Source organism: Benincasa hispida, chromosome 11, assembly GCF_027475165.1.
Source record: "Benincasa hispida cultivar pf3 chromosome 11, pf3_genome.v1.1, whole genome shotgun sequence".
Lineage (NCBI taxonomy): Eukaryota > Viridiplantae > Streptophyta > Magnoliopsida > Cucurbitales > Cucurbitaceae > Benincasa > Benincasa hispida.
The window spans coordinates 7,427,447-7,449,846 of record NC_143488.1 but is presented as its reverse complement, the minus strand read 5'-3'; the positions used below and the strand labels follow the sequence as shown (position 1 = coordinate 7,449,846).

At 33.3% G+C, this 22,400-nt stretch overlaps 1 protein-coding gene across 1 annotated transcript; it reads right to left on the bottom strand.

The window, feature by feature from the left end:
• Positions 1–16,772: 16,772 nt before the first annotated feature.
• On the bottom strand, positions 16,773–20,717 carry LOC120069226 (Leucine-rich repeat protein kinase family protein). The gene is made up of 2 exons (XM_039020928.2): positions 18,591–20,717; positions 16,773–18,484 (listed from the first exon to the last, which is right to left on the bottom strand). The coding sequence occupies exons 1-2, from the start codon at positions 19,751–19,753 to the stop codon at positions 16,999–17,001; spliced, it is 2,649 nt and encodes an 882-aa protein (XP_038876856.2). The 5' UTR covers positions 19,754–20,717; the 3' UTR covers positions 16,773–16,998.
• Positions 20,718–22,400: the final 1,683 nt, after the last annotated feature.

Here is a 22,400-nt window from a genome sequence, read left to right as displayed (position 1 = left end):
ATGTAGGAATCAGTGTCGGAGATTCTTTGAGCTCACGAGCTCCGTCTACTCCACTTCACATTCTCTTCTCCGTCGTTTGATCGTTCGCTTGCTTCTCAATCTCAAACTTCACGCAACCGTCTCCATGAACCTCTTGACAGCTTCGTAAGTTCTATTGTATCCAGCGATCACCAAAAATCCCTTGCTTTCGACGCTGCTCAACTCGTATTTGGACTTGTCAATCAATCGCTATGTCAATTCACTGACTCGATCGAGTGCGTCGAGTGGGTGTACATTAAGTTGCTCAAGTGCGCTGAGAAATTCGTAATTAGCATATTAAAAAATGAGGAGGATAGAGACTGATGATCATAGTTTGTATTGCAACTACAACATTTCTCGCACTTATTCAAAGTATCATGACAGAGTGAGCCGAATGAACGATTTCCTACTTCTGAAATTGTTATTTTCCTTAATTAGTGGCTCTTTGACTATTGATATTAGAGATTTGAGATAAGGAAATTTAATTATCGTTATCTTTGTTTCTAACTTATGCTCTATTTTGTGAAAGTTTTGTTGTTAAGACCATTAGAAAGGCGTCATAAAGTCCAAAATTGAAGATTTTGTGGAGTGGGATAATTGGGCATTGCCCAATGGATTCAATCCGCTCATGGTAAAACTTCATATGACTTCGATGTACTTTTATCTTCAACAAGCGGCCCGGCATTCAATGCAGGTCAAAGCATATGGTTGCCAGGTTGGTTAAATGATGTTAATGAGAATAGTAATTCACTATTCTTAACAATAGGGCCCGGAGACTTCTTGGTTCATCATGCTATTGCTTTAGGTTTACATCAACTACATTGATCTTAGTAAAAGATGCTTTAGATGCACGTGGTTCCAAATTAATGCCGGATAAAAAGGATTTTGGTTATAGTTTTCCTTGCGATGGTCCGGACGAGGTGGTACTTGTGATATTTCGGCTTGGGACGCCCTTTATTTGGCAGTTTTTTGGATGTTAAATACCATTGGATGGGTTACTTTTTATTGGCACTGGAAGCACATCACATTATGGCAGAGTAACGTTTCACAGTTTAATGAATCTTCCACTTATTTGATGGGATGGTTAAGAGATTATCTATGGTTAAACTTTTCACAACTTATCAATGGATATAATCCTTTTGGTATGAATAGTTATCAGTCTGGGCGTGGATGTTCTTATTTAGGCATCTTGTTTGGGCTACTGGATTTATGTTCTTAATTTCCTGGCGCGGATATTGGCAAGAATTGATTGAAACAGCATGGGCTCACAAACGCACACTTTTGGCTAATTTGATTCGATGGAGAGATAAACCAGTGGCTCTTTCCATTGTGCAAGTAAGATTAGTTGGATTAGCCCACTTTTCTGTAGGTTATATATTTACTTATGTGGCTTTCTTGATTGCCTCTACATCGGCAAATTTGGTTAATTTTATATGTGTTGTATCCGTGAAAATATCATTTCTTTCAATGGAGAAGGGGATCTTCTTTCTTATATTTCTACATCTAGGATCCAACTTGTATCATTGATACTACTAGGAATTGAATCATTATGGCAAGGAAAAGTTTAATTCAGAAGGAGAAGAAGAGGCAAAAATTGGAACAAAAATATCATTTGATTCGTCGATCCTTAAAAAAAGAAATAAGCAAAGTTCCATCGTTGAGAGAGAAATGGGAAATTCATGGAAAGTTACAATCCCCACCGCGTAATAGTGCACCCACACGTCTTCATCGACGTTGTTTTTTAATCGGAAGACCAAGAGCCAACTATCGAGACTTTGGGCTCTCTAGACACATACTTCGTGAAATGGTTCATGTATGCTTGTTGCCTGGGGCAAAAAGATCGAGTTGGTAAGGATTCAAATATCCCTTTCTATTCATTTCTATGATCATAGAGGGACTCCTTTACCATTCTGTATAAATTGACTATTCTATTTGTACAAATATGGTATAGGGGTGCATTCAATCTTTGTTTGTCTATTAGTTCATAGTTTTTTTCTTTATCGCGGGGTAGAGCAGCTTGGTAGCTTGCAAGGCTCATAACCTTGAAGTCACGGGAGGACAAATCCTGTCTCCGCAAATTTTTGTGTCTAAAAGGTTGAGGTTTGATCTTGGTAACTATTAATTAATTAATTACTATTAATATTAGCTTTTTTTCTTTCCAGGTGGGAGGAAAAGAAGGGGAGGATAGAACCACTATACTATCACGGTCAACTATATAATTTATCCTATTAAATGAAAAATATTAACCCATTATCCTCATCCTCGACGGATAGTGGGAATCGAACCCGCATCTTCTCCTTGACAAGGAGAAATTTTACCATTCAACTATATCCGCATTTTTTTTTCTGCAATGTATAGTATACATCAGTGCAGAGCTAGCCTATTATACTAGGCTATTAATACTAGGTAGAGTATACTAGGCTATTTTTATATAATTTATATATAGATTTAACCAATTATATATATATATATATAATATATTTTATATAAAGGTATATAAAGGATATTTTATACTATACTATTTCTTTTTCTAATATTTTTAATTAATCTTTATAACGATAACGAAATTAAGATAATTATCTATTTTTTTTCTATATAATTATATATAATATATAGTTTCTCTATTATCAATATCTAAGTTTATTATATACTTTAAGATATATTCTTTTTATGTGAATTATGTGAGATATATTCAATTTTGACAATACAAGCAAGAGCCCCCTCCCTCTAATTTTTTTTCTTTATTTGAATTTTTCATTTTTAGGACTTATATTGCATTTTAATGTGTCTCACGATTCGAAAGAATTAGGGGAGGGTCGTTTCATTTTTGTATCGAGAACGAAGAGGTTCAAGAGATAAGAGAATTAAGGATACCCACCAGAAAGACTAATGCAATCCATAATGATGTATCGGAATATACAATATTTTTGTTACCCGACCAACCATTAGGAGAAGCAAATACGAGCACACTAATCAGTAAGATTGATGAAGTAACAATTAATGCAAAAACAGCCAATTGGAAAGCAATAGTCATGTTTCTAATCCTCCAGATACCAACAAAATATACCATTTAATCCCTTTACCAGCCAGCCAAAATTTTGAGAAAATGTATCAGGTAGGGATTTTACCATAAATCCATTGATTCTATATTACTTCTTACTTTTTTAATACTTTAGCATGCATGAGATTGAGGGTAGTCTTTTTTTACTTCACAAAAAGGGGTATACTGGATCATATATATCTATATACATATAAATAGACTTATAGATTCACGCCTGATATTTGTCTATAGTATAGACAGTAATGGTAGCAACTTATATGTCAATGTTCTATTTGATGGGATGGAGGCACCAGCTCATGTCTACCGGGTATGATTTATTTGGTAAATTCGCTTTACACACACGTATACATACGTGTGTGAGCAATGCATATATTCATGTACATGTACATGTGTGTATTTATTTCATATTAAAATTTCTACTCATGATCTCCTCGCAGTATTTCGATAGTATTTCTCCGTCTCTTGTAGTCTAAGAAGTATAGATATGAATATGAAACAATGATACAATACAACATCAATACAATGATATGCTATTTTTAAAAAATTTAGGACACTTACACGACAAGGACACGTTTATTAAGACATACATTTTTTAAAACATATATCATTTTTAAATGTGAAGGAATTCAAAATCAATGAATTATCTATTCATTTCTATACTTAAAAAATTAGTTTGATGTATTTTGCACTCAAATTTTATTATTTTGTCATTTACGTGTTGATTTGGTATATGTTTACATAGTGTTTGATGCATTTCTACCAAATATTGGTCCTATTTTTTACTTTGTACGACTAGTGTCTGACACATTTACTGCACTAACAAGTGTCTGATACCTATCCAACAAGTATCAGAGTATCCAAGTGTCCAACATATGTCGAACATGAATGTTATTGAAACTTTTCATTGCGTTGGCAAAAAAAAAAAAGGTATAAGTCTTCTACAGCGTTTTTAAGCATGCTTTTGTAGTGATGTTATTGAAAGTCTCCGACTTTCTATAACATTTTTTTAGTGCTATAAAAAAACTATAGAAAGTTCATTCTCGATTGTATAATCTTAATGTTATGAGAATATTTTATAGCATTACAAAAAATTGCTATTGTTTATTTTAAATAGCATTTTTACAGTAGTAAAAAAAAATGTTATGATTGTCTTTTAATAGCATTTTTATAATAATAAAGAATGCTATAAAAACGTATAACACTTTTAACCTCGTCATGATAGTTAATTTTGATCAAGTCATATATCGTTTATAGAGCATTTTATATGAGCAACAATTTGTTACAAATATTATCATAAAATCAATTTCCATTATATAAACCCTCGCTGTAATCAAGTGCGCATGCTTTCACATCAATATAAAATTTTAAGAATCTAGACTTATATATAGCTTGTAATATAATGTTTCAATCACTACAACACTTCAAAAATATAATAATCATATTTTATTGAGTGAGGTCATCATATTCTTCAAAGTACATTATAGTAAAAAAAAAAAAAAAAAGTAACTTTGGCTTTTTAGTTTACTTAAGGTACATATATGTATCATTTTGTTACATCCTGCCACAAGTTACCTTACTAAACCTAGAACATGACATGACAACAGTGGATTTCAATTAAACTATGAAATTTATTAACAAACTCTAAACACGTTTTTCAAAATAAATTGCTAGCAAATATTTTTTTTTTTTTTCATTACATCATTTCCTCACCATCTCCTCATAGTTTCTCTTACTTTAATAGCTTCGAGCAAGAACACAACGAGAAAAATCATACACAAGCTTTCAAGATAAAATTACAGAGACATATGTAAATTGAATCTCCTTGCTAGCACCAAAAGGGTTTATAGCAAATGTTCTCTCTTTTAGCATCTCTAATTTCTTTTACTTTTGTTTCAAATTAGATCCATAGAAGCCTTCAAATTAAAATATAAAAATCACAAGACTCTCAATCGTAGATTTTCTTTTTCATCGTAAACCTTAACGCGTACGTTAAAAACTTACCTACGATTTTGATAAATGATTTTGCAAGCTCTCTTTTTTTTATCATTTATTGACAATGATAAATTATCATAAAAAGTTTAACTATGATAGGTAATAAATGTCAATGAATGATTATTATTGTCATAAAACAACTAATAATGAATGATTTTTGATGTATCATCTATACACTTTCTTTGATGATAGATTCAATGACTGGAAAAAAAAAAGTTAAGAAAATGTGTTAATGACAATTTTTTAGAGTCATGGAAACCTATTTTATTATAGTGTGAAGGTGAAAAATAAATTATTATAATTAACATTTTGTTATTATTTATCACATTTAAATACATATACACATATACAGACAAACCTCATCATATCCCATAAGCTAAATACGTTGTTTCCAATAATATTCAAGAAAAACTACCTTTCTTATCTTCAAATTTTGAAGAATAAATATGTTTGGTCTTCCATTGTAAAAATGTATTTGATATGAGAGAAAAATCATCATTGTCAAACTTTTAGAACTCAAAAATCATAATTACATAACACGAAGGAACCTCCTTACTTTAGGTCATACATGATATGATACAATTTTCTTCCCAAAAATGCATGGTGTACCATAGAATTAGCTATTGCAATTATATTTTTAGCATATTCTTTTTCTGTGGCTATTCCCTTGCATTAATAGAGTTATTCCATATTCTGTTGGTAAAACTTATTATTTCATTGAGTGAAAGATTCAAATTCTTATATCCTTGCTTGTTGTATTAAAAAAATAATAATAAATTTATAGATTTTTTAAAGTGGTAAAATAGGTCATTTTTTAACTTTTAAAATTCGTCAATGTTCTTAAAATTTAGAAATTTATTTGACTCGACGTTGAAAGTTTTAAAGACTCTATTATATATGTTTTAGAGCTCAAAGATTTATTAGATACAACTCACAGAGTTTAAGGGCCAACTCGCAATTTTGATATAGAAATCATTTTCATCTCTAAACTTTTGCCTATAATATTTAAAATGTTTATTTTAGTTTCTATTTTTTTTAAAAATATATATATATATATATATTTTTTTGCAGGTTGAATTTTTCAATATATTTACTTTGGTGCCCATTTTTTAATTTTAAAAAATCATTTGATATCATTATTAAAGGTAGAGGTTTAAAAATACAAACAATTCAAAGTATCCTAACCTAACTCTTAAAATTTGGAATGATTTGAATATTAATTTGGGCTATATTAGTTTTTTTTTTTCCTTAATTTAATTAGGTTCTTGAGTACTCTAAGCAGAAGTTTAACTTAAACCACCATAAAATATAATCACAAATTTTATAATTTATTGTCAACTTAAGATTTACTTCCACTTCAAGATTATTTAAACTCCTAAAAATTTAAATAGAATTTTGATTTGTTTAAATGAATTGAATTTGAATCTCAATTTAGGAGTTGAAAAATCTAAGCTTTGAATTAAATATGATTTTAGACCTGAACAGAAAATTGGAAGGGAAAGTAAAGTGGTAGATAGATTTCAATATCTACCTAAGGTTTATCATTAATAGATTGATATCACTCATAGATTTTTCTTTTTTTTGTCAACAATAAGATTTTTTTCCCGTTAATAATTTACTTGTGTCAAGTAGATGTATCACTAATAGAAATCTATCATTTGATTTGTCATGTAAATTTATTAGTAATAGATTTTTTTTTCTTTACTCTTAGTTGGCTTGTCATAATAGCGAGACTCTAAGTATCTCACCGATAGGGTGATATTCCCTTTAAATATCATAGCTAATGAATATCATTCTATCAGTGATCATATCACAAATTAACATTAGTCTATCATTGATAGACTATACTATAATACTTAGTTTTATCAGTTATAATTTGTTATCAACATAATTAACTCATATATGTTTCTTTTTAATCATAACTAATTGCAATGAAAAAATTGACCCGTTGTTGCACTTTAGCTTTTCTCTACCCCACCAATTGAATTGCAGGAAAATATAAAGTTTGTGCATGTAGTCTACTAATACTAGCCCAACCGTAGTGGTGTTGGTTGTGGTTACATGCATAAGTAGCTTGGTTCATCTTTATTCCATTTCATATATGTCTGAGGATCTGCATAGCCCTCAATTTGTGTTATTTATCCTTTTTTTACTTTTTTTATGTCAATGTTAGTGACTTGAGATAACTCTCTTCTAGGCTTCTGTGAGAGTTTTTGAACCTAACTTAGATGGCCAAACAGAATGTAAACAATCAGCAGAAATAAATCGAAAGCAGTAAAGAACACCAAGATATATGGTGGTTTGACCAGTTTGGTCTACGTCCACTTTGAGAACCAGCTTGAATTAATTTATTAATGAGCAATAAAGGAATTTTACAAATTACAGATAATCAATAAATTCACCAATCTGTAATTTCAGTATCCACTGATATCGAGAGATCCACACACAACGTCGCCTCTGAAAACTGAGAACAACCCGCTGCAAAACAGCCCAAAACTGTGTGCTACCTGCCTCTAACCGGCGAACCACCAAAATCAGATCTGCAGCAAACCCACGCTGAACCGGAACTGTCCGACCACTTGCTCGGAACCGGACTGCCTAGATCGATACGATCTCCAACCCGTCACCCACGCTCACGCCGCAGCTACTGCCTTCAATCTCGCTGGAACCGAGACCACCTGTCTCTCTGACAAACTCATCGGACGGAACTGAGCTACAAGCGGCTGCTTTCATCTACAAGCTAACCAAGGGGCACGATTTCGGCTTTAGTAAAAAACCTCAGGCGACTGCTTTGGTTTTTTTTCTTCTCAGGCAGCTGTTTTCGGTTTTGTTTCTCGCTTGGGCCGCCTTTCTCTCCTACTAAAAGAGTTACACAACAATCCCCTAATTTTGGAGAGGAAAGGGATAATTACAAGAATGTCACTACTCATTATTTACAAGAATGTCATTGGGCCTTTAAATTTCAAAAAAAATCCAATAAAACCCACTTAAATACCTTGTTATTTTCTACAAATCTCCCTCATAACAGGAATATTTAAGTGTCAAGCTGATTCTCCAATCTTCCTATCATCCAGATTTAATATTCAGCCCATCTAATAGGTATTTGAACCTATGGGCTGGAAGAACCTTAGTTAACATATCTGACAAATTTTCAACTGTATGAACCTTGACCAGTTCAACATCTTTCTGGGTCACAACTTCTCTGATAAAATAAAATTTGACATCGATATGCTTAGACCGTTCGTGATGAGATGGATTCTTTGCAAGATGAATAGCACTTTGGCTATCACAACAGACGATAGGAATGAACTCCTGCGACAACAACTAACCAACTATTATTTTCAACCACACTGCCTCTTTCATAGCTTCACCCACTGAAATATACTTGACTTAGTAGTAGACAAGGCAACAACTAACTGTAGAGCAACCTTCCAACTGACCACGTTACCAAACAAACAAAAAATGTGACCTGATAGAGACCTTCTTTTGTCAAGGTCTGTAGCATAATCTGCATTTGTGAAGCCTTCCAACAGTGTTGATTTATCACAATCCCTACTAAGACACAATGATATACTGGCACTACCTTTCAAATATCGAAGCACCCATTTAACTGCATTCCAATGCTCCTTCCCAGGATTTGACATAAACCTACTTATCATACTCATAGCATATCCCAAGGCTTAGTACAAATAATCAAATACATAATACTTCCAACAACATTACAATAGGGAATATTAGCCATCTTTAACCTTTCTTGTTCAGTAATAGGACACTGAGATGAAAAAATCCTAAAATGAGATGCTAAGGGTGTCGAAATTGCCTTACAACCAGACATATTATACCTCTCAAGTAGTTTATGCATATAACTCTCCTGCGAAATGGTTAACAAATCTTTCTCCCTATCTCTTTTCACATCCATGCCTAGGATCCTTTTCAGTTCACCTAAATCTTTCATCTCAAATTCACTACTCAATCGTTTCTTGAGATCACAGATTTCAGAATAATCCTTAGACACCAGAATCATATCATCTACATACAGAAGTAGATAAGTATATGTACCTTTCTGAGATAGTTTCCAGTACACGCAGGCATCATAAGAGCTCCTGTGAAACCCCTGCTTCAGAATAAAGGTGTCAAACCTGATATACCATTGTCTCGGCGATTGCTTCAGTCCATAGATGGATCTGTGAAGATGACAAACCATGTCTTACTTTCCTTTCACCTCATAGCCCTTAGGTTGAGCCATGTAGATCACTTCCTCCAATTCACCATGAAAGAAAGTTGTGGTAACGTCCATTTGTTCAACAAACATATCAAAGTGAACAGAATAGATAAAATTAATCAAATGGACGAATACCTCACCACCGGAGAGAAAATCTCATGAAAGTCAACTCCCTCCTTTTGAGTGTAGCCCTTGGCTACCAGTCTAGCCTTATACCTAGGCTTGTTGTCACCTCCTGTACCTGGCTTGATTTTATAAATCCACTTTGACTGAATGAGTTTCTGATTAGGAGGCTTTATAATCAATGATCATGTCTGATTCTTTTGAAACAAGAACAACTCTGCTTCCATAGCATCCTTCCACTGTTCCTTCGAATCAGATACAATAGCCTCCTCAAAAGTGAGAGGCTGCTTCAATACTGTCAGCTGCACAAGTAAGAGCATAAGCAACTAAATCAGCATAACCATACCTCGTAGGAGCTTACCTCACCCGCTGAGGCTTGTCACGTGTAAGCTGATAGTTCTGTAGGTCACTGCCACTTGAGATTTCTTCACCAAAAGCTCCCTCATCAATCAAAGTTCTCTGTAGTTTAGGCTGTCTACCATCAGAACTGGATGACTGATCACTTAATCACCTGAAATAACTGATGGTTATGCTTTAGAATCAATTCTAACCTCTGCCTCAACCTGATCAACTGTCTGCTGTTTCTGCTGCTCTTTGACACGAAATGGCATCTCGGTTTCATTAAAGGTCACATCTCTGCTGATAATGCATTTATTTCTACCCTCTTCCAAGCACCAAAGTTTATATCCTTTAACACCCTGAGGATAGCCAATAAACATACATTTCAGTGCCCTCTTGTTCAACTTCCTTTCCTTAACATGAGCATAAGCTGAACATCCAAACACTCTGAGATGATCCAAGCTTGGAGCTTTTCCTGTCCATATCTCCTGAGGAGTCTTTAGGCCTAAAGCGGAAGACGGAGTCCTATTGATAAGATAATAAGCTGTTTGGGCAGCTTCCCCCCAAAATTTCAAAGGTAATGAAGCATTTGTTAAGAGACATCTTGTACGCTCCATAATTGTTCTGTTAAACCTCTCAGCTAAACCATTCTGCTGAGGAGTGTACGTAACAGTGAAATGCCTCGTAATTCCCTCAGATTTGCAAAATTTATCAAATTTGTGATTCACAAATTCTAAACTATTGTGTGTCCTCAGATATTTTACTTTCCTGCCTGTCTGGTTCTCAACCTGCCTTTTCCATTCAAGAAATTTCCCAAAAGCTTCATCCTTCTGTTTTAGTGGATACATCCACACCTTCCTTAAAAAATCATCAATGATTGATATAAAGTATCTCGAGCCTCCCATAGAAGGTACCTTTGTAGGACCCCACAAATCTGAATGAATATAATCTAAAATCCCTTTAGTGGAATGCTTCTCTTTCCCAAACTTCACTCTGGTAGACTTTCCCATTATGCAATGTTCACAAAATGGGAGTTCAATGTCTTTAACTCCTCCAAGCAAACCATGTTGTGAAAGAGCTTGTAGACATCTTTCACTCACATGAGCCAATCTGTTATGCCATAACATAGATTTATCTATTTCTTTCCCAGATGCAATAGCAACACTACCTGAAACTGCAGTACCTTCCAACACATAAAGACCATTCCTCAAGGTTCACTTCAGCTTGACCAAAGAACCCTTGATAACCTTCAGAACTCCATTCTCAAATTTATAAGAATAATCTGCTCTATCTAATTCGCTCAGAGAAATTAGATTTCGTTTGAGTTCTGGAACATACCTTATATTTGTAAGAATTTTGATCATACCATCATGTGTTGCAATTCGAACTGACCCAATTTCTTTTACATCACAAGCACCATTATCACCAAGCAGAACTGATCCTCTATCATTTTCCTGAAAGTCAATCAAGAAATCTCGATTAAGAGTCATGTGAAACGTGCACCCTGAATCCATGATCCAAGCATTCTGAATGTCCCTACTGGACACCATCAAAACCTCTGTTGAATCATACCCATCAGTAATATTTGCTGCACTAAAATCCCCTATATGCTTGCTACTTGATGCTTCATTGCTCTTATTCAAAGGGCAATTCTTTTTAAAGTGTCCTTCTTTATGACATAGAAAACACTTTTTGCTTTTCCCCTTTGATTTCGACCTGGATCTCGACCCTTTTCCTTTTCCGTTCTTTTTCTCATTTCTGCCTCTGGCCATGAGTAACTCTCTATCCTTGCGTTCCTTTTTAATCTCAAGATTTCTCGTTCTCAAGGCATCCAACACTATATCCATGGACAATGAATCCCGTCCATATTTAATAGCTGCCTTAACTTCTCGATACGATTTTGGAAAAGAATTCAGAAGAATAAATGCTTGATTTTCATGACATCTTCTCACCGATGTTATTGAGATCAACTATAATCTTCTGAATTTTTCCTTTAGATATAATTTATTTGGCAAGGACTTAGTCAAATAAAGACTTTCCAATTTTTTTCACAACTCCACTGTAGTAGTGGCCTCATCTACTAGCCTAAGCACTCCATCTGACAGATACAGAATTATTGTTGAATAGGTCATCTCATCCATATCCCTTTTTTCAACTTCTGTAATTGTTGGTGGAAGGTTATATTCGTCTAAGATTTTGGCTACCTTTTGTTGTACCAGAATAGCCTTAATCTTTTTCCTCCATAACCCAAAATCACCTTTCTCATTAAATTTAACAACTTCGAACCGTGTAGACATCGAAGCCATCCGTCAAACTAAATCCAACAAAAAAAATCTGAACAAAGAATATGTCAGCACACACTACCGCACAACCTCTTTGGATCAACTAGAGCTCTGATACCACTTGTGAGAGTTTTTGAACCTAACTTAGATGGCCAAACAGAACGCAAACAATCAGCAGAAATAAATTGAAAACAGTAAAGAACACCAAGATATATAATGATTCGACCAGTTTGGTCTACATCCACTTTGAGAACCAGCTTGAATTAATTTATTAATGAGCAATAAAGGAATTTTACAAATTACAGATAATCAACAAATTCACCAATCTGTAATTTTAGTATCCACTGATACCAAGAGATCTGCACACAACGTCGCCTCTGAAAACTGAGAACAACCCACTGCAAAACAGCCCAAAACTGTGTGCTACCCACCTCTGACTGGCGAACCACCAAAACCAGATCTGCAGCAAACCCACGTTGAAACAGAACTGTCCAACCACTTGCTCAGAACCGAACTGCCCAGATCGATACGATCTCCAACCCGTCACCCACGCTCACGCTGCAGCTACTGCCTTCAATCTCGCCGGAATCGAGACCACCTGTCTCTCTGACAAACTCGTCGGACGGAACTGAGCTACAAGCGGCTGCTTTCGTCTACAAGCCAACCAAGGGGCATGATTTCGGCTTCAGCAAAAAACCTTAGGTGACTACTTCAGTTTTTTTTCTTCTCAGGCGGCTGTTTTCGGTTTTGTTTCTCGTTTGCGGCTGCCTTTCTCTCCTACTAAAAGAGTTACACAACAATCCCCTGATTTTGGAGAAGAAAGGGATAATTACAAGAATGTCACTGCTCATTATTTACAAGAATGTCATTGGGCCTTTAAATTTCTAAAAAAACCCAATAAAACCCACTTAAATACCTTGTTATTTTCTATAGCTTCTATCACTAATAAATTACATGCATCCTAATTGGATTCTATGAGTGATAAATGGCCATCATTGATAGATCTCAATCACAATAATGTACTATCAATGATGGAAGCGTTAATGATAGAAGCCTATTGACGATAAACTTCAATCATAATGCTTGACATTGATAAATTAACAATATTGACACAAAATTCGTGATAGATTTCAATCGGTAATAGACTCCTATGGTCATTGATGAATTTTAATTAATGATAAGAGTTTGATTAATTACTCAGACTTCATTCACAGTCCAAACCTATGGATACCGCAGTTAGGCGGCTAAGGGTGTGAGAACCGAGTTGATAAACAAAATGGCTATAAAGAAAAAAGGCAAATTAGTAAATAAGTATTTTATATTTTTTTAAACTAGTTAAATGATTATTATTGATATTATATTCTAATTAATGATATTTTATTGTTGATGTCAAATGCACTATCAATTTTTCTAAACTATAATAAAATTTTGAATTCATCATTCATGTTGATGTCAAATGCACTATCTAATTTTAAAATTAAATAGTAAATACTAGAACTAAAGTAGAAAAAATCAAAATTGCATTTTTAAGGAAAATTGTGGTGTATGGCCAAAAATTGGTGCCCAAATTGAAAAAATAACCAAAGAAAAAAAAAACTATTGATTTTATGGCCAAAAATGACGTGAGCATGATTCCATATTTTGACCATGTTTCCAAATTTGCCCTTTTCAATAAGGTAACCCTAACTTGTTTCTGTTTTAAAGCTCAAGATTATATTTTGTTACCTTATTTCAAATTCTAGCAAATACAAGGTATTTGCATAGACTCATAAAGATTGAAGTTGTTTTAGTATTTAACAATAAGAAGGCTTTTTTTACTTTGTCAATTCTAAGCTTCACCATTTATTTAGAATCCGAATGTAAAACTTAACGAATATTTGTAATTAGAAGTTACCTAAAAAAGTTATTGGTTGAAAGATCTAATATCTCAAGTTTTTAAAGTTTTTTAAAAGATGTTTGCTCCTTTGGTGATTAAGTTCAAGGTATTTGTATGGTTTCATTTTTTAGTACATTGTATTTGTACGACTGACGTTAAAACATTATTATTTAGTATGAGATATTTGTTTTTAAAAGAAAAATTAATGTATATGATGTGATTTGAAAGGTTGGTAGGGAATTAATAGCCACTTAGCTTCCTTATACTAGATATTTTCGACAATGGTTGTCATAAATATTCCATTATTCTTTTTTTCGAAAATTATTTTTTGAGTTTGTTAACTATTCTATAAATTTAGATTGTTTTCCTAGGTTTTTAGTTTGGTAGTTCAGATTTTATTAGATATTGTTTTTAGTTTATTACATTTGTTTTTAAAATATAATTAGGGGTTTAACTAGAGGATAAATCTATCCGTTTTTAGATTTAGATTCGATGTTTTGGCCATTTTCTCTAACCCAAATAGTTTTGGTCATTTTATAAAATTATTTTCTTATTCTCTATTTATTTGATCCACTCCATTTCTAATCCATATATTGTTAAGGGTCCATAAGTTGGCCCTATATCCATGGAGCATGGGTCACATGCCTTAAACCTAAGCCCAAGAATCTTTGGAGAGCTTCATTGAGTCCAACCTATTGGGGGTCCAAGACTTCATCTACTTATCTCAAATGATAAAATGAAGTGAAAATGAATTTTTTTAAAAAAATAATGTTATTTTAATATTTATCGATAAAAATAGAATTGATTTGAAAGTATTGACAAAAATATGGTTGTAAAATCGTGGACGAGGTCCACAAGTGCCGACTCAGCAGATATACCAAGTCCACGATTTAAAATAATAAAAAGAAATAAATTGAAGGGACATTAATGTTTGACCATTTTTTTTAAACAAAATGTTTGACCATTAAAGATTAGGAATTTTTTTGTTATAGAATTTGAAAATATTGATTTTCATATTCTATCATTAACGACATTATATATATCAATTAAATTTAAAAATCTATTTATGAAATTTTTTTACAATATCTACTTATGCATTTAAAAAAAGAAAATCATGAATTATGAATTAAAAAAATATACTACATTTGACTCAAATTTAATTTTAGGATTTTTTTTAAAAAAATAATATTATTTTAATATTTATTGACAACAATAGAGTTGGTTTGAAAGAATTGACAAAAATATGGTTGGTTTTAATATTTATGAATTTTGAAAGCAAATCTTTTCATTTTAAAAATAAATAAATAAATTGCTACCATTAACATGATGTCAAGTTTTTTTTAAGTGAGAATCTGAATATAATGTTATATTAACAAATTCGTTGAATGAATCAAATTTTATTTACCGACCTGAACAAAAATTGAATCTTTTGTTTATTCCAAAATTTCACTTCAAGATTTTTTCATTAAAAGAAGACATGTGTACCTTTCATTAAAATTTCATTTAATGCAGAAATTAATATAATAGTGACATATAATTAATTCAAATTTTTCTTGAATTTTTTTATATGGTAACTTATTAATATGGAAAATTGTGAAAATAATTGAATTAAAAATAAACATTACATTTGACTCGAATTTAATTTTAGAAATTTTTTTAAAAAATAATGTTATTTGCCCACAAGAGTGTAGCTCAACTGGCATAGTATACTATCGACCTCGAGGTCTAAGGTTCGATTCCCCCACCCCACATTTTAATTATAATACTTTAAAAAAAATGTGAAAACAATTAAAAAATAAAAATATGGAAATTGTGGACCCCGTCCATGAGTTTGATCTCAAATTTGTTTATATAGAAACTTATTAATATGAGAAATTGTGAAAACAATTAAAAATAATAAAAATCGTGACTCCGTCCACGAATTTGGTCTTCAAGTCATACGCTGACATGGAAACGGGTACACAATTTTGCTACCCTATTTTTATCACCTTAGTTTTGTAAATTTTTTTCCTATATACACTATTTTTATTGTTACTTTCAAAAAGTACTTCATTCTATTTAGTGAAAAGTCAATGTTTCCTTTAAAATGAAATGTATGGATCTGCAAGAATAAATCATCGAAATGATGATTGATATTAATTTAGTTGAGCTGATATAGAATTTTAGAGATTTCTTGACTTTAATGAAGTTCGAAAAATATTGACCAAACTAAAGGTCCTTTACTTTTTTTTTTTCTTTTTTTACTTGAAATAACAAGGGTAAACCATTTCAACTTTATATATAATAATTGTTTGGATGTTGGATCGAAGTTTCAACTTTAAGGGAGAGAGTAAATATCAATTATCGCTAAGTTAAGATCACTATGATTTTATTATTGATACTTCATAGATATTTCTTTGACAATTGAAATTATTTTGAAATGATGAGTTGTAAATTGTAATTTCATTTTCTCCTCTTACTAGGTTATTTACTCAAACAAATCCAATTAAATTGGAGAAGAGAATGTTTGGTCACTACTTCTATCTCTATTAAAAGATTGGATTAAAACCTACAATTCTTACTACATATTGCAAATCTTAAAGATTGTTAATATCTTACCCAGTTAATCTACGTTCAAAAATATCGTTACTATCTTAACTAGTTAAACTAAGTTCAAACTGCATCCGACAATTAGTTCAGTTTGTATTCTATCATGTCTTTAGACTTACCAACTTTGATAAAGGAAATGTATTCTATTATTTCATCCCTTTAAGCTCTATGGAAACTTATATAAGACTTTCATGCAGAATGCTGTTGTTTTTTGCGAGTTGTGTATACTAACAGTGGCAGGGAGTTGCAAAGGAAAGATGAAGATCCATCTGAATGCAATAAATAAAGAATTTTATTGTCCAACAATTACAATATTTTACGAAAGAACGAACAAACGACCCGATTGATCGATGATGTTAATCAGAAAAACAAAAGAAGAAAGAATGCAAAAGAATCCTCTTAAACCAGGAAATGAAAAAAAAAAAAAAAAACTTCGACTGTTCTCTCTGCTAAAATCTTGACCATTCCTTAAAACTCTATCCTGAGATCGTTATTCCTATGAGCCTAATCCGTTTCGTATCGACTCGAGAACTTGAACAACCTCAGCCATGCTTGGTCTCTTCGAAGGGATCTCAGATGTACAAATCAATCCCAACTTCATCACTTGTATGAGCTCGTTTTCGGCGATGCCACGTAAGTTTCGATCGAAACAGTCAGAAGCAGAACCACTTTCCAACAACTCCCTTACATATTCACACAAAATCACTACCTGGTTTGCTCTTGGACTCTCAACTGGCTTCCTCCCTGTTACCAACTCCAGTAGAATCACTCCAAAACTATACACATCGCATTTTTCACTAGCTCTCAAACTTTGTGCTAACTCCGGTGCGACGTACCCTACGGCACTATGGTATTTTGTTAAGATATAATTGTCCAAAACTGGAAGCAACTTCCCCAACCCATAATCGGATAACTTGGCTTCGTAGTTTTCGTCTAACAGTATGTTGGTGGATTTTATGTTGAGGTGAAGAATTGGAGGCCTACAATCATGGTGAAGATAGGCAAGAGCTCTAGCTGTACCAACTGCAATTTTATATCTCCTAGACCAATGTAACTCTGTATTGCCAATGCCAGTGCTGGTGCCTGGGTAATTCAGACTATGTAGATTGTCGTACAAATTACCGTTTGCAACGAATTCGGATAGAATCAACTGCATTGATGATGACCAATAGTACCCCTGGAAAGCAACTAAGTTTGGGTGTTTGATGTTTCCCAAACGTCCGATTTCATTCTCGAACTCATCTTGACTTCTGATCCTCCCTAGAGTCTCCAGCTTCTTCACCGCAATGGATATCCCGCCCTCAAAACTTGTCCTGTAGACGGTGCCGATTGAGCCACCCCCTATTAAACATTCCTTGTCGAGCAAAGCTTTGGTGCCCGCCTCCCAGTCTTCATACTTGGATGGCAAAGTTTTGCTGAAAAGAACCAGTTTTCCAATTATGACACCTGAATCGGTTGAACCGAGTGGTGTACTCTCAATGATTTCGGTGCTCCTTGCCTTCCTCGTCCGAGCCATTAGATTCAAAATGGAGATCACGCATACCCCAACCAGGATCACAACTGCTGCTACGATTGCAATGATTGCAGACAGACTAAGAACCTTTGGTTTCTTCGATATGGAAGTCGTGCCAGGGGTGTTACCTGCAGAGCAAGGATCCAGGGGAGCACCACAAAGATAAGGATTGTTTGAGAATGCAGAAGGCCCAAAATTTTGGATCGTATTAACGGAAGGTATGATGCCTGAAAGGTTATTGAAAGAGACGTTGAAATGGTGCAGCAATTTGAGATTTTCAAGAGTAGGAGGTATCGAACCGGATAGCCGGTTTTGAGATAGATCCAGAAACTGTAGTTTCGAGAGGCTCCCAAGTGTCAACGGAATGCTTCCATTCAGATGGTTATCGTGTAGATCAAGAATTTCAAGGTATGTCATGTTGTAAAGAGATTGAGGAATCTCCCCTTCCAATGCATTACCAGAAACATCCCTGCAGAAAAAATAAATAAAACCGTTCAAGAAACAACTCAAGTTGAATTTACACAAGATGGAGATGAATTGAAAACGATGTTGTTTGAGGTCTTAATAGGACTTACAGCTCAAGAAGAAACCTGCAACTGGTTATGTCATCGGGAATCTCACCAACAAGATTGAGATTGTGCAAATTCAAAACCTGAAGTAGCTCGATGCTCCCAAAAATGGCAGGAACTGTCCCAGTGATTGAATTATAACCCAACCGAAGCACCAAAAGCTTTTTCAAATCTGCAAGTTCAGCAGGGATCTTCCCAACCAGCTTGTTAGATTCAAAATCTAAGATTTTAAGACTCCCACACTTCGTAATGCTCAATGGGATCTCCCCATCCAAACCATTTCCTGAAACATCAAGAACTTCCAGATTATTGCTACAACCCACAACCTCTGCAATTCCCCCACTAAACCTGTTATACGCGACATTAAAATAAGTGATGTTTTTGAATCCGAGAACCTCGAACGGCGGTGACCCGGTGAACAAATTGCTACTCAGATCCACAAGTTTCAAGCTCTGGCAAGCAGAGAACTGCCCTCGGACACTCCCAGACAGTGCATTGCTTCTCACAGATACATACTCTAATCTTTGAATGTCACAAAGTTTCAAAGGAATACTCCCACTTAGATCATTGTTTGAGAAATCAAAGCCTTCAAGGCTCAAACAGTTCAAAATTGTTGAAGGTATCCTACCTGAAAATCTGTTATGAGAAAATGAAACATATCTAGTTTTAAAACAATTCTTGAACACAGCTGAAGGAATCTCCCCAGTAAAGCTATTTCTAGACAAATCTAGAAACCGAATGCTCGGCAAATCACCGATGAACTCCGGGACCAAACCCGAAAAAGCATTGGAGCTCAAGTTCAACTTCCATAGTGTAACAATGGCGCCATATTCAATCGGAATATTTCCAGTAAATCTATTTCCATACAATGTCAAAGTCCTCAAGAACTTCAATCCCGACAAGGAAGGCGACAAAGTTCCAGCCAAGCTGGAGTTCCATAAAACAATCCTCTCCACAAACCCATCGGAGTTACAGAACACGCCGTTGAAACTTCGGCAATGATCCTCGCCGGCGACCCAAGTTCTCAAGAAATCAAACGGATCCTCTGTAACAGCATCTTTGAATTGAAGCAAAATGTCTTTCTCAGTGACGGCAGAGCAAAATCCGACGAGAAGTAGAATCAAGAACAGAAGAGCATGAGAAAGACAAAGCCGATTAACCCTTCTCATGCTCGAGAAGTAAAGAGATTCTTCCTTTTTCCTTTGTCAACTACATGGGTCAATTCATCTACCCATTTGGCATTTTGGGAATCCGATTTAGATCAATTCACGATCTGGGTTTTGAAGATAATCCAAACAGTAAACGCCACCAACATTTCTCCCAAAAACCCCCCAACAGAAATTACACAAAACCCAGAAGAGAAAGTAACAAAAAACAGAAAAATCCAATCGCATTCACAGATCAGAAAGTCATAAACAACGAAATGCAAGAAGTACCCAGAAATCCAATCCACTTCATTCTGATAGTGATCCTACTCCGCGCCCAGATTTCATGAGAAAAGAGTTGAAATGAAGATCCAGAAATAAACAAGTGATGGGATTGAAGTCGTACGCCATTGATTTCACAGACTTGGAATCAAAGAAAGAGAACAAAAATGAATGAATGAAGTGAATGGAATGGAAGAACCTGTAAGAAAAAGAAGAAAAAAAGAAATTGAGCGGTTGCTTGAGCACCCAATTGAAGTTGCTGAACCACGTGCATGAGAGAGGCAATTAGAAATGCAAAAACACACTCTCTCTCTTCTTCTTCTTCTTCTTCTTCTTCTTCTTCTTTCTCTTCCTCTGTTTTAGTTAAATGTAAAGAAATGGAAAAAGTGGGGATTAAGAATGGAAACCCAGAGTGTGAAAGTAGTAGGGCCTTGTCTTTCCAATGCAACATTTATTCCATCTCACCAACCAAACCACCAAAACCAGGGTCGCCATTAACACAGCAGATGAAGGAAAATGAAAGAAAAAGCAAAGGGAAGAGGAAATGAAAGGAACTGTGTGACCAAGTAATTTGTCTGTACTGTAATTGTCTGTGGAGAAGGATAGAAGAAAAGGGGAAAAGGGGAAAGGGAATTACAAGCCATTTTGTTAACAATCCTTTGTTGAGAGAAAACCCAATTTGGTTGCCTTCTTTATTGTCACACTTAATGAACTTGAGTGGACCAAGTCCAACCTTTACACCCTTTTTCTCTTCTATTTTTCCACCTTTTCAAAAATGAAAAATAAAAACCTTACCTTACCATTTTAGCCCAAGTTTGTGTCTATTTGATTTATCGACTTTTTAATGTGATGAATAAATTCTTAATTTTTAATTTTACTTTTGATAGGTTTGAATTTTAATTTTATACACCTTTGATGTATACATTTTTTTTTAGGTTAATATATCATTTTGGTTATCGTACTTTATGGACCATTTATTTTTTCGAAAGATAGATAATCAAAATTTTTGGATGTCTAAAATTACAAATGTCCAACATGTTCAGATAACTATATTTATTTTGTGGCAAATATTTGAGAATATTTGGATAACTATGTTTGGTTTGTAGAAATCCTACAAAATAAACATGGTTATCTAAAGACAGTTATCTGTATATTCTCAAATATCTACAAAAGTATTATTATAACATAAATATAGTTATCTAAAGATGTCTAATATCTGTAATTTCAGGCATTTTACAATTCTAGACATCTAAAGATTCAATTATCTACATTATCACAAAAAAAAAAAAAAAAAAAAAAAACTTTATCCCTAGAGTTTGTTCAATCTTAATCCTTGTACTTCAAATGTTCAATTTTAGTTCTTGATATTCTAAAAAAAAATAAAAAATATATATAATAGGTGCATATGTTTGTTTTATGTTCGACATCATAAAACAAACATAGTTATGGTGTCGAACATCTGTAGTTTCGAGTATCTATAGTTATGGGCATCTAAAGATATCGATCTTCTACATTCCCAAAAAAATCAAAACTCCTTAGAGTTTGTTTAATTTTATCTTATACTTTCAATTGTCCAATTTTAGTCATTCATGTACTATTAACAATTCTTAAATTTAGTTCCTAAAGTTAAATTTCATATTGAAATTGTAAATAATGAAAATAATTTTAATGCAAAAATTAATATGTGAATATGTTATCCAAAATCTATAGTAAAACTACTAATAAGTAACAAAAAAATTGAAAAAAAAATTCAACAACTAACAATCGGAAAAGACTAAATTTAACATTTATGAAAAGTACAAATACTTATAAAATTGTACATTTGAAAGGATAATGACTGAAATAGAACAAACTTTAAAATATAAGTACTCAAATGATATTTTAACATTTTCTGAATTAGTTGTTCTATCTTTTCACATTCTCTTTTTAATTGAAGTACAAAATTTAAGTCTCTAAAATTTTGTATTTGTATTAATCAATCTCTAAACTTTCAATATTAATTTAAGTTACATCTCTAAATTTTAAAATCTGTCTATTTGATCTTTGAACTCTCAAATGTGTGTGATAAGTTCTTAAAATTTAAAATCTATGTTTAATAGGTTTGAATTTTTAATTTTGTCTATACAAATTCAAACTTTTTTTTTTTAAAAAAAATGATAATTGCTTTAATAAATATAAAATTGAATTTTATAAATCTATGAACTTAAAATAATTTCAAATTATTTGTTAAGTAGTTGGTTTTCATATGATAATTATTACACATGAACAAGACTAATTTTCTTAATACTAATTTATCTTGAAATTTTTGTATTGTATTTATGGTTTTCTTTAACCATATATGAGGTGGGAGAATCGAATCTCAATTTCGAGGTTGATAATACAAGCCCTA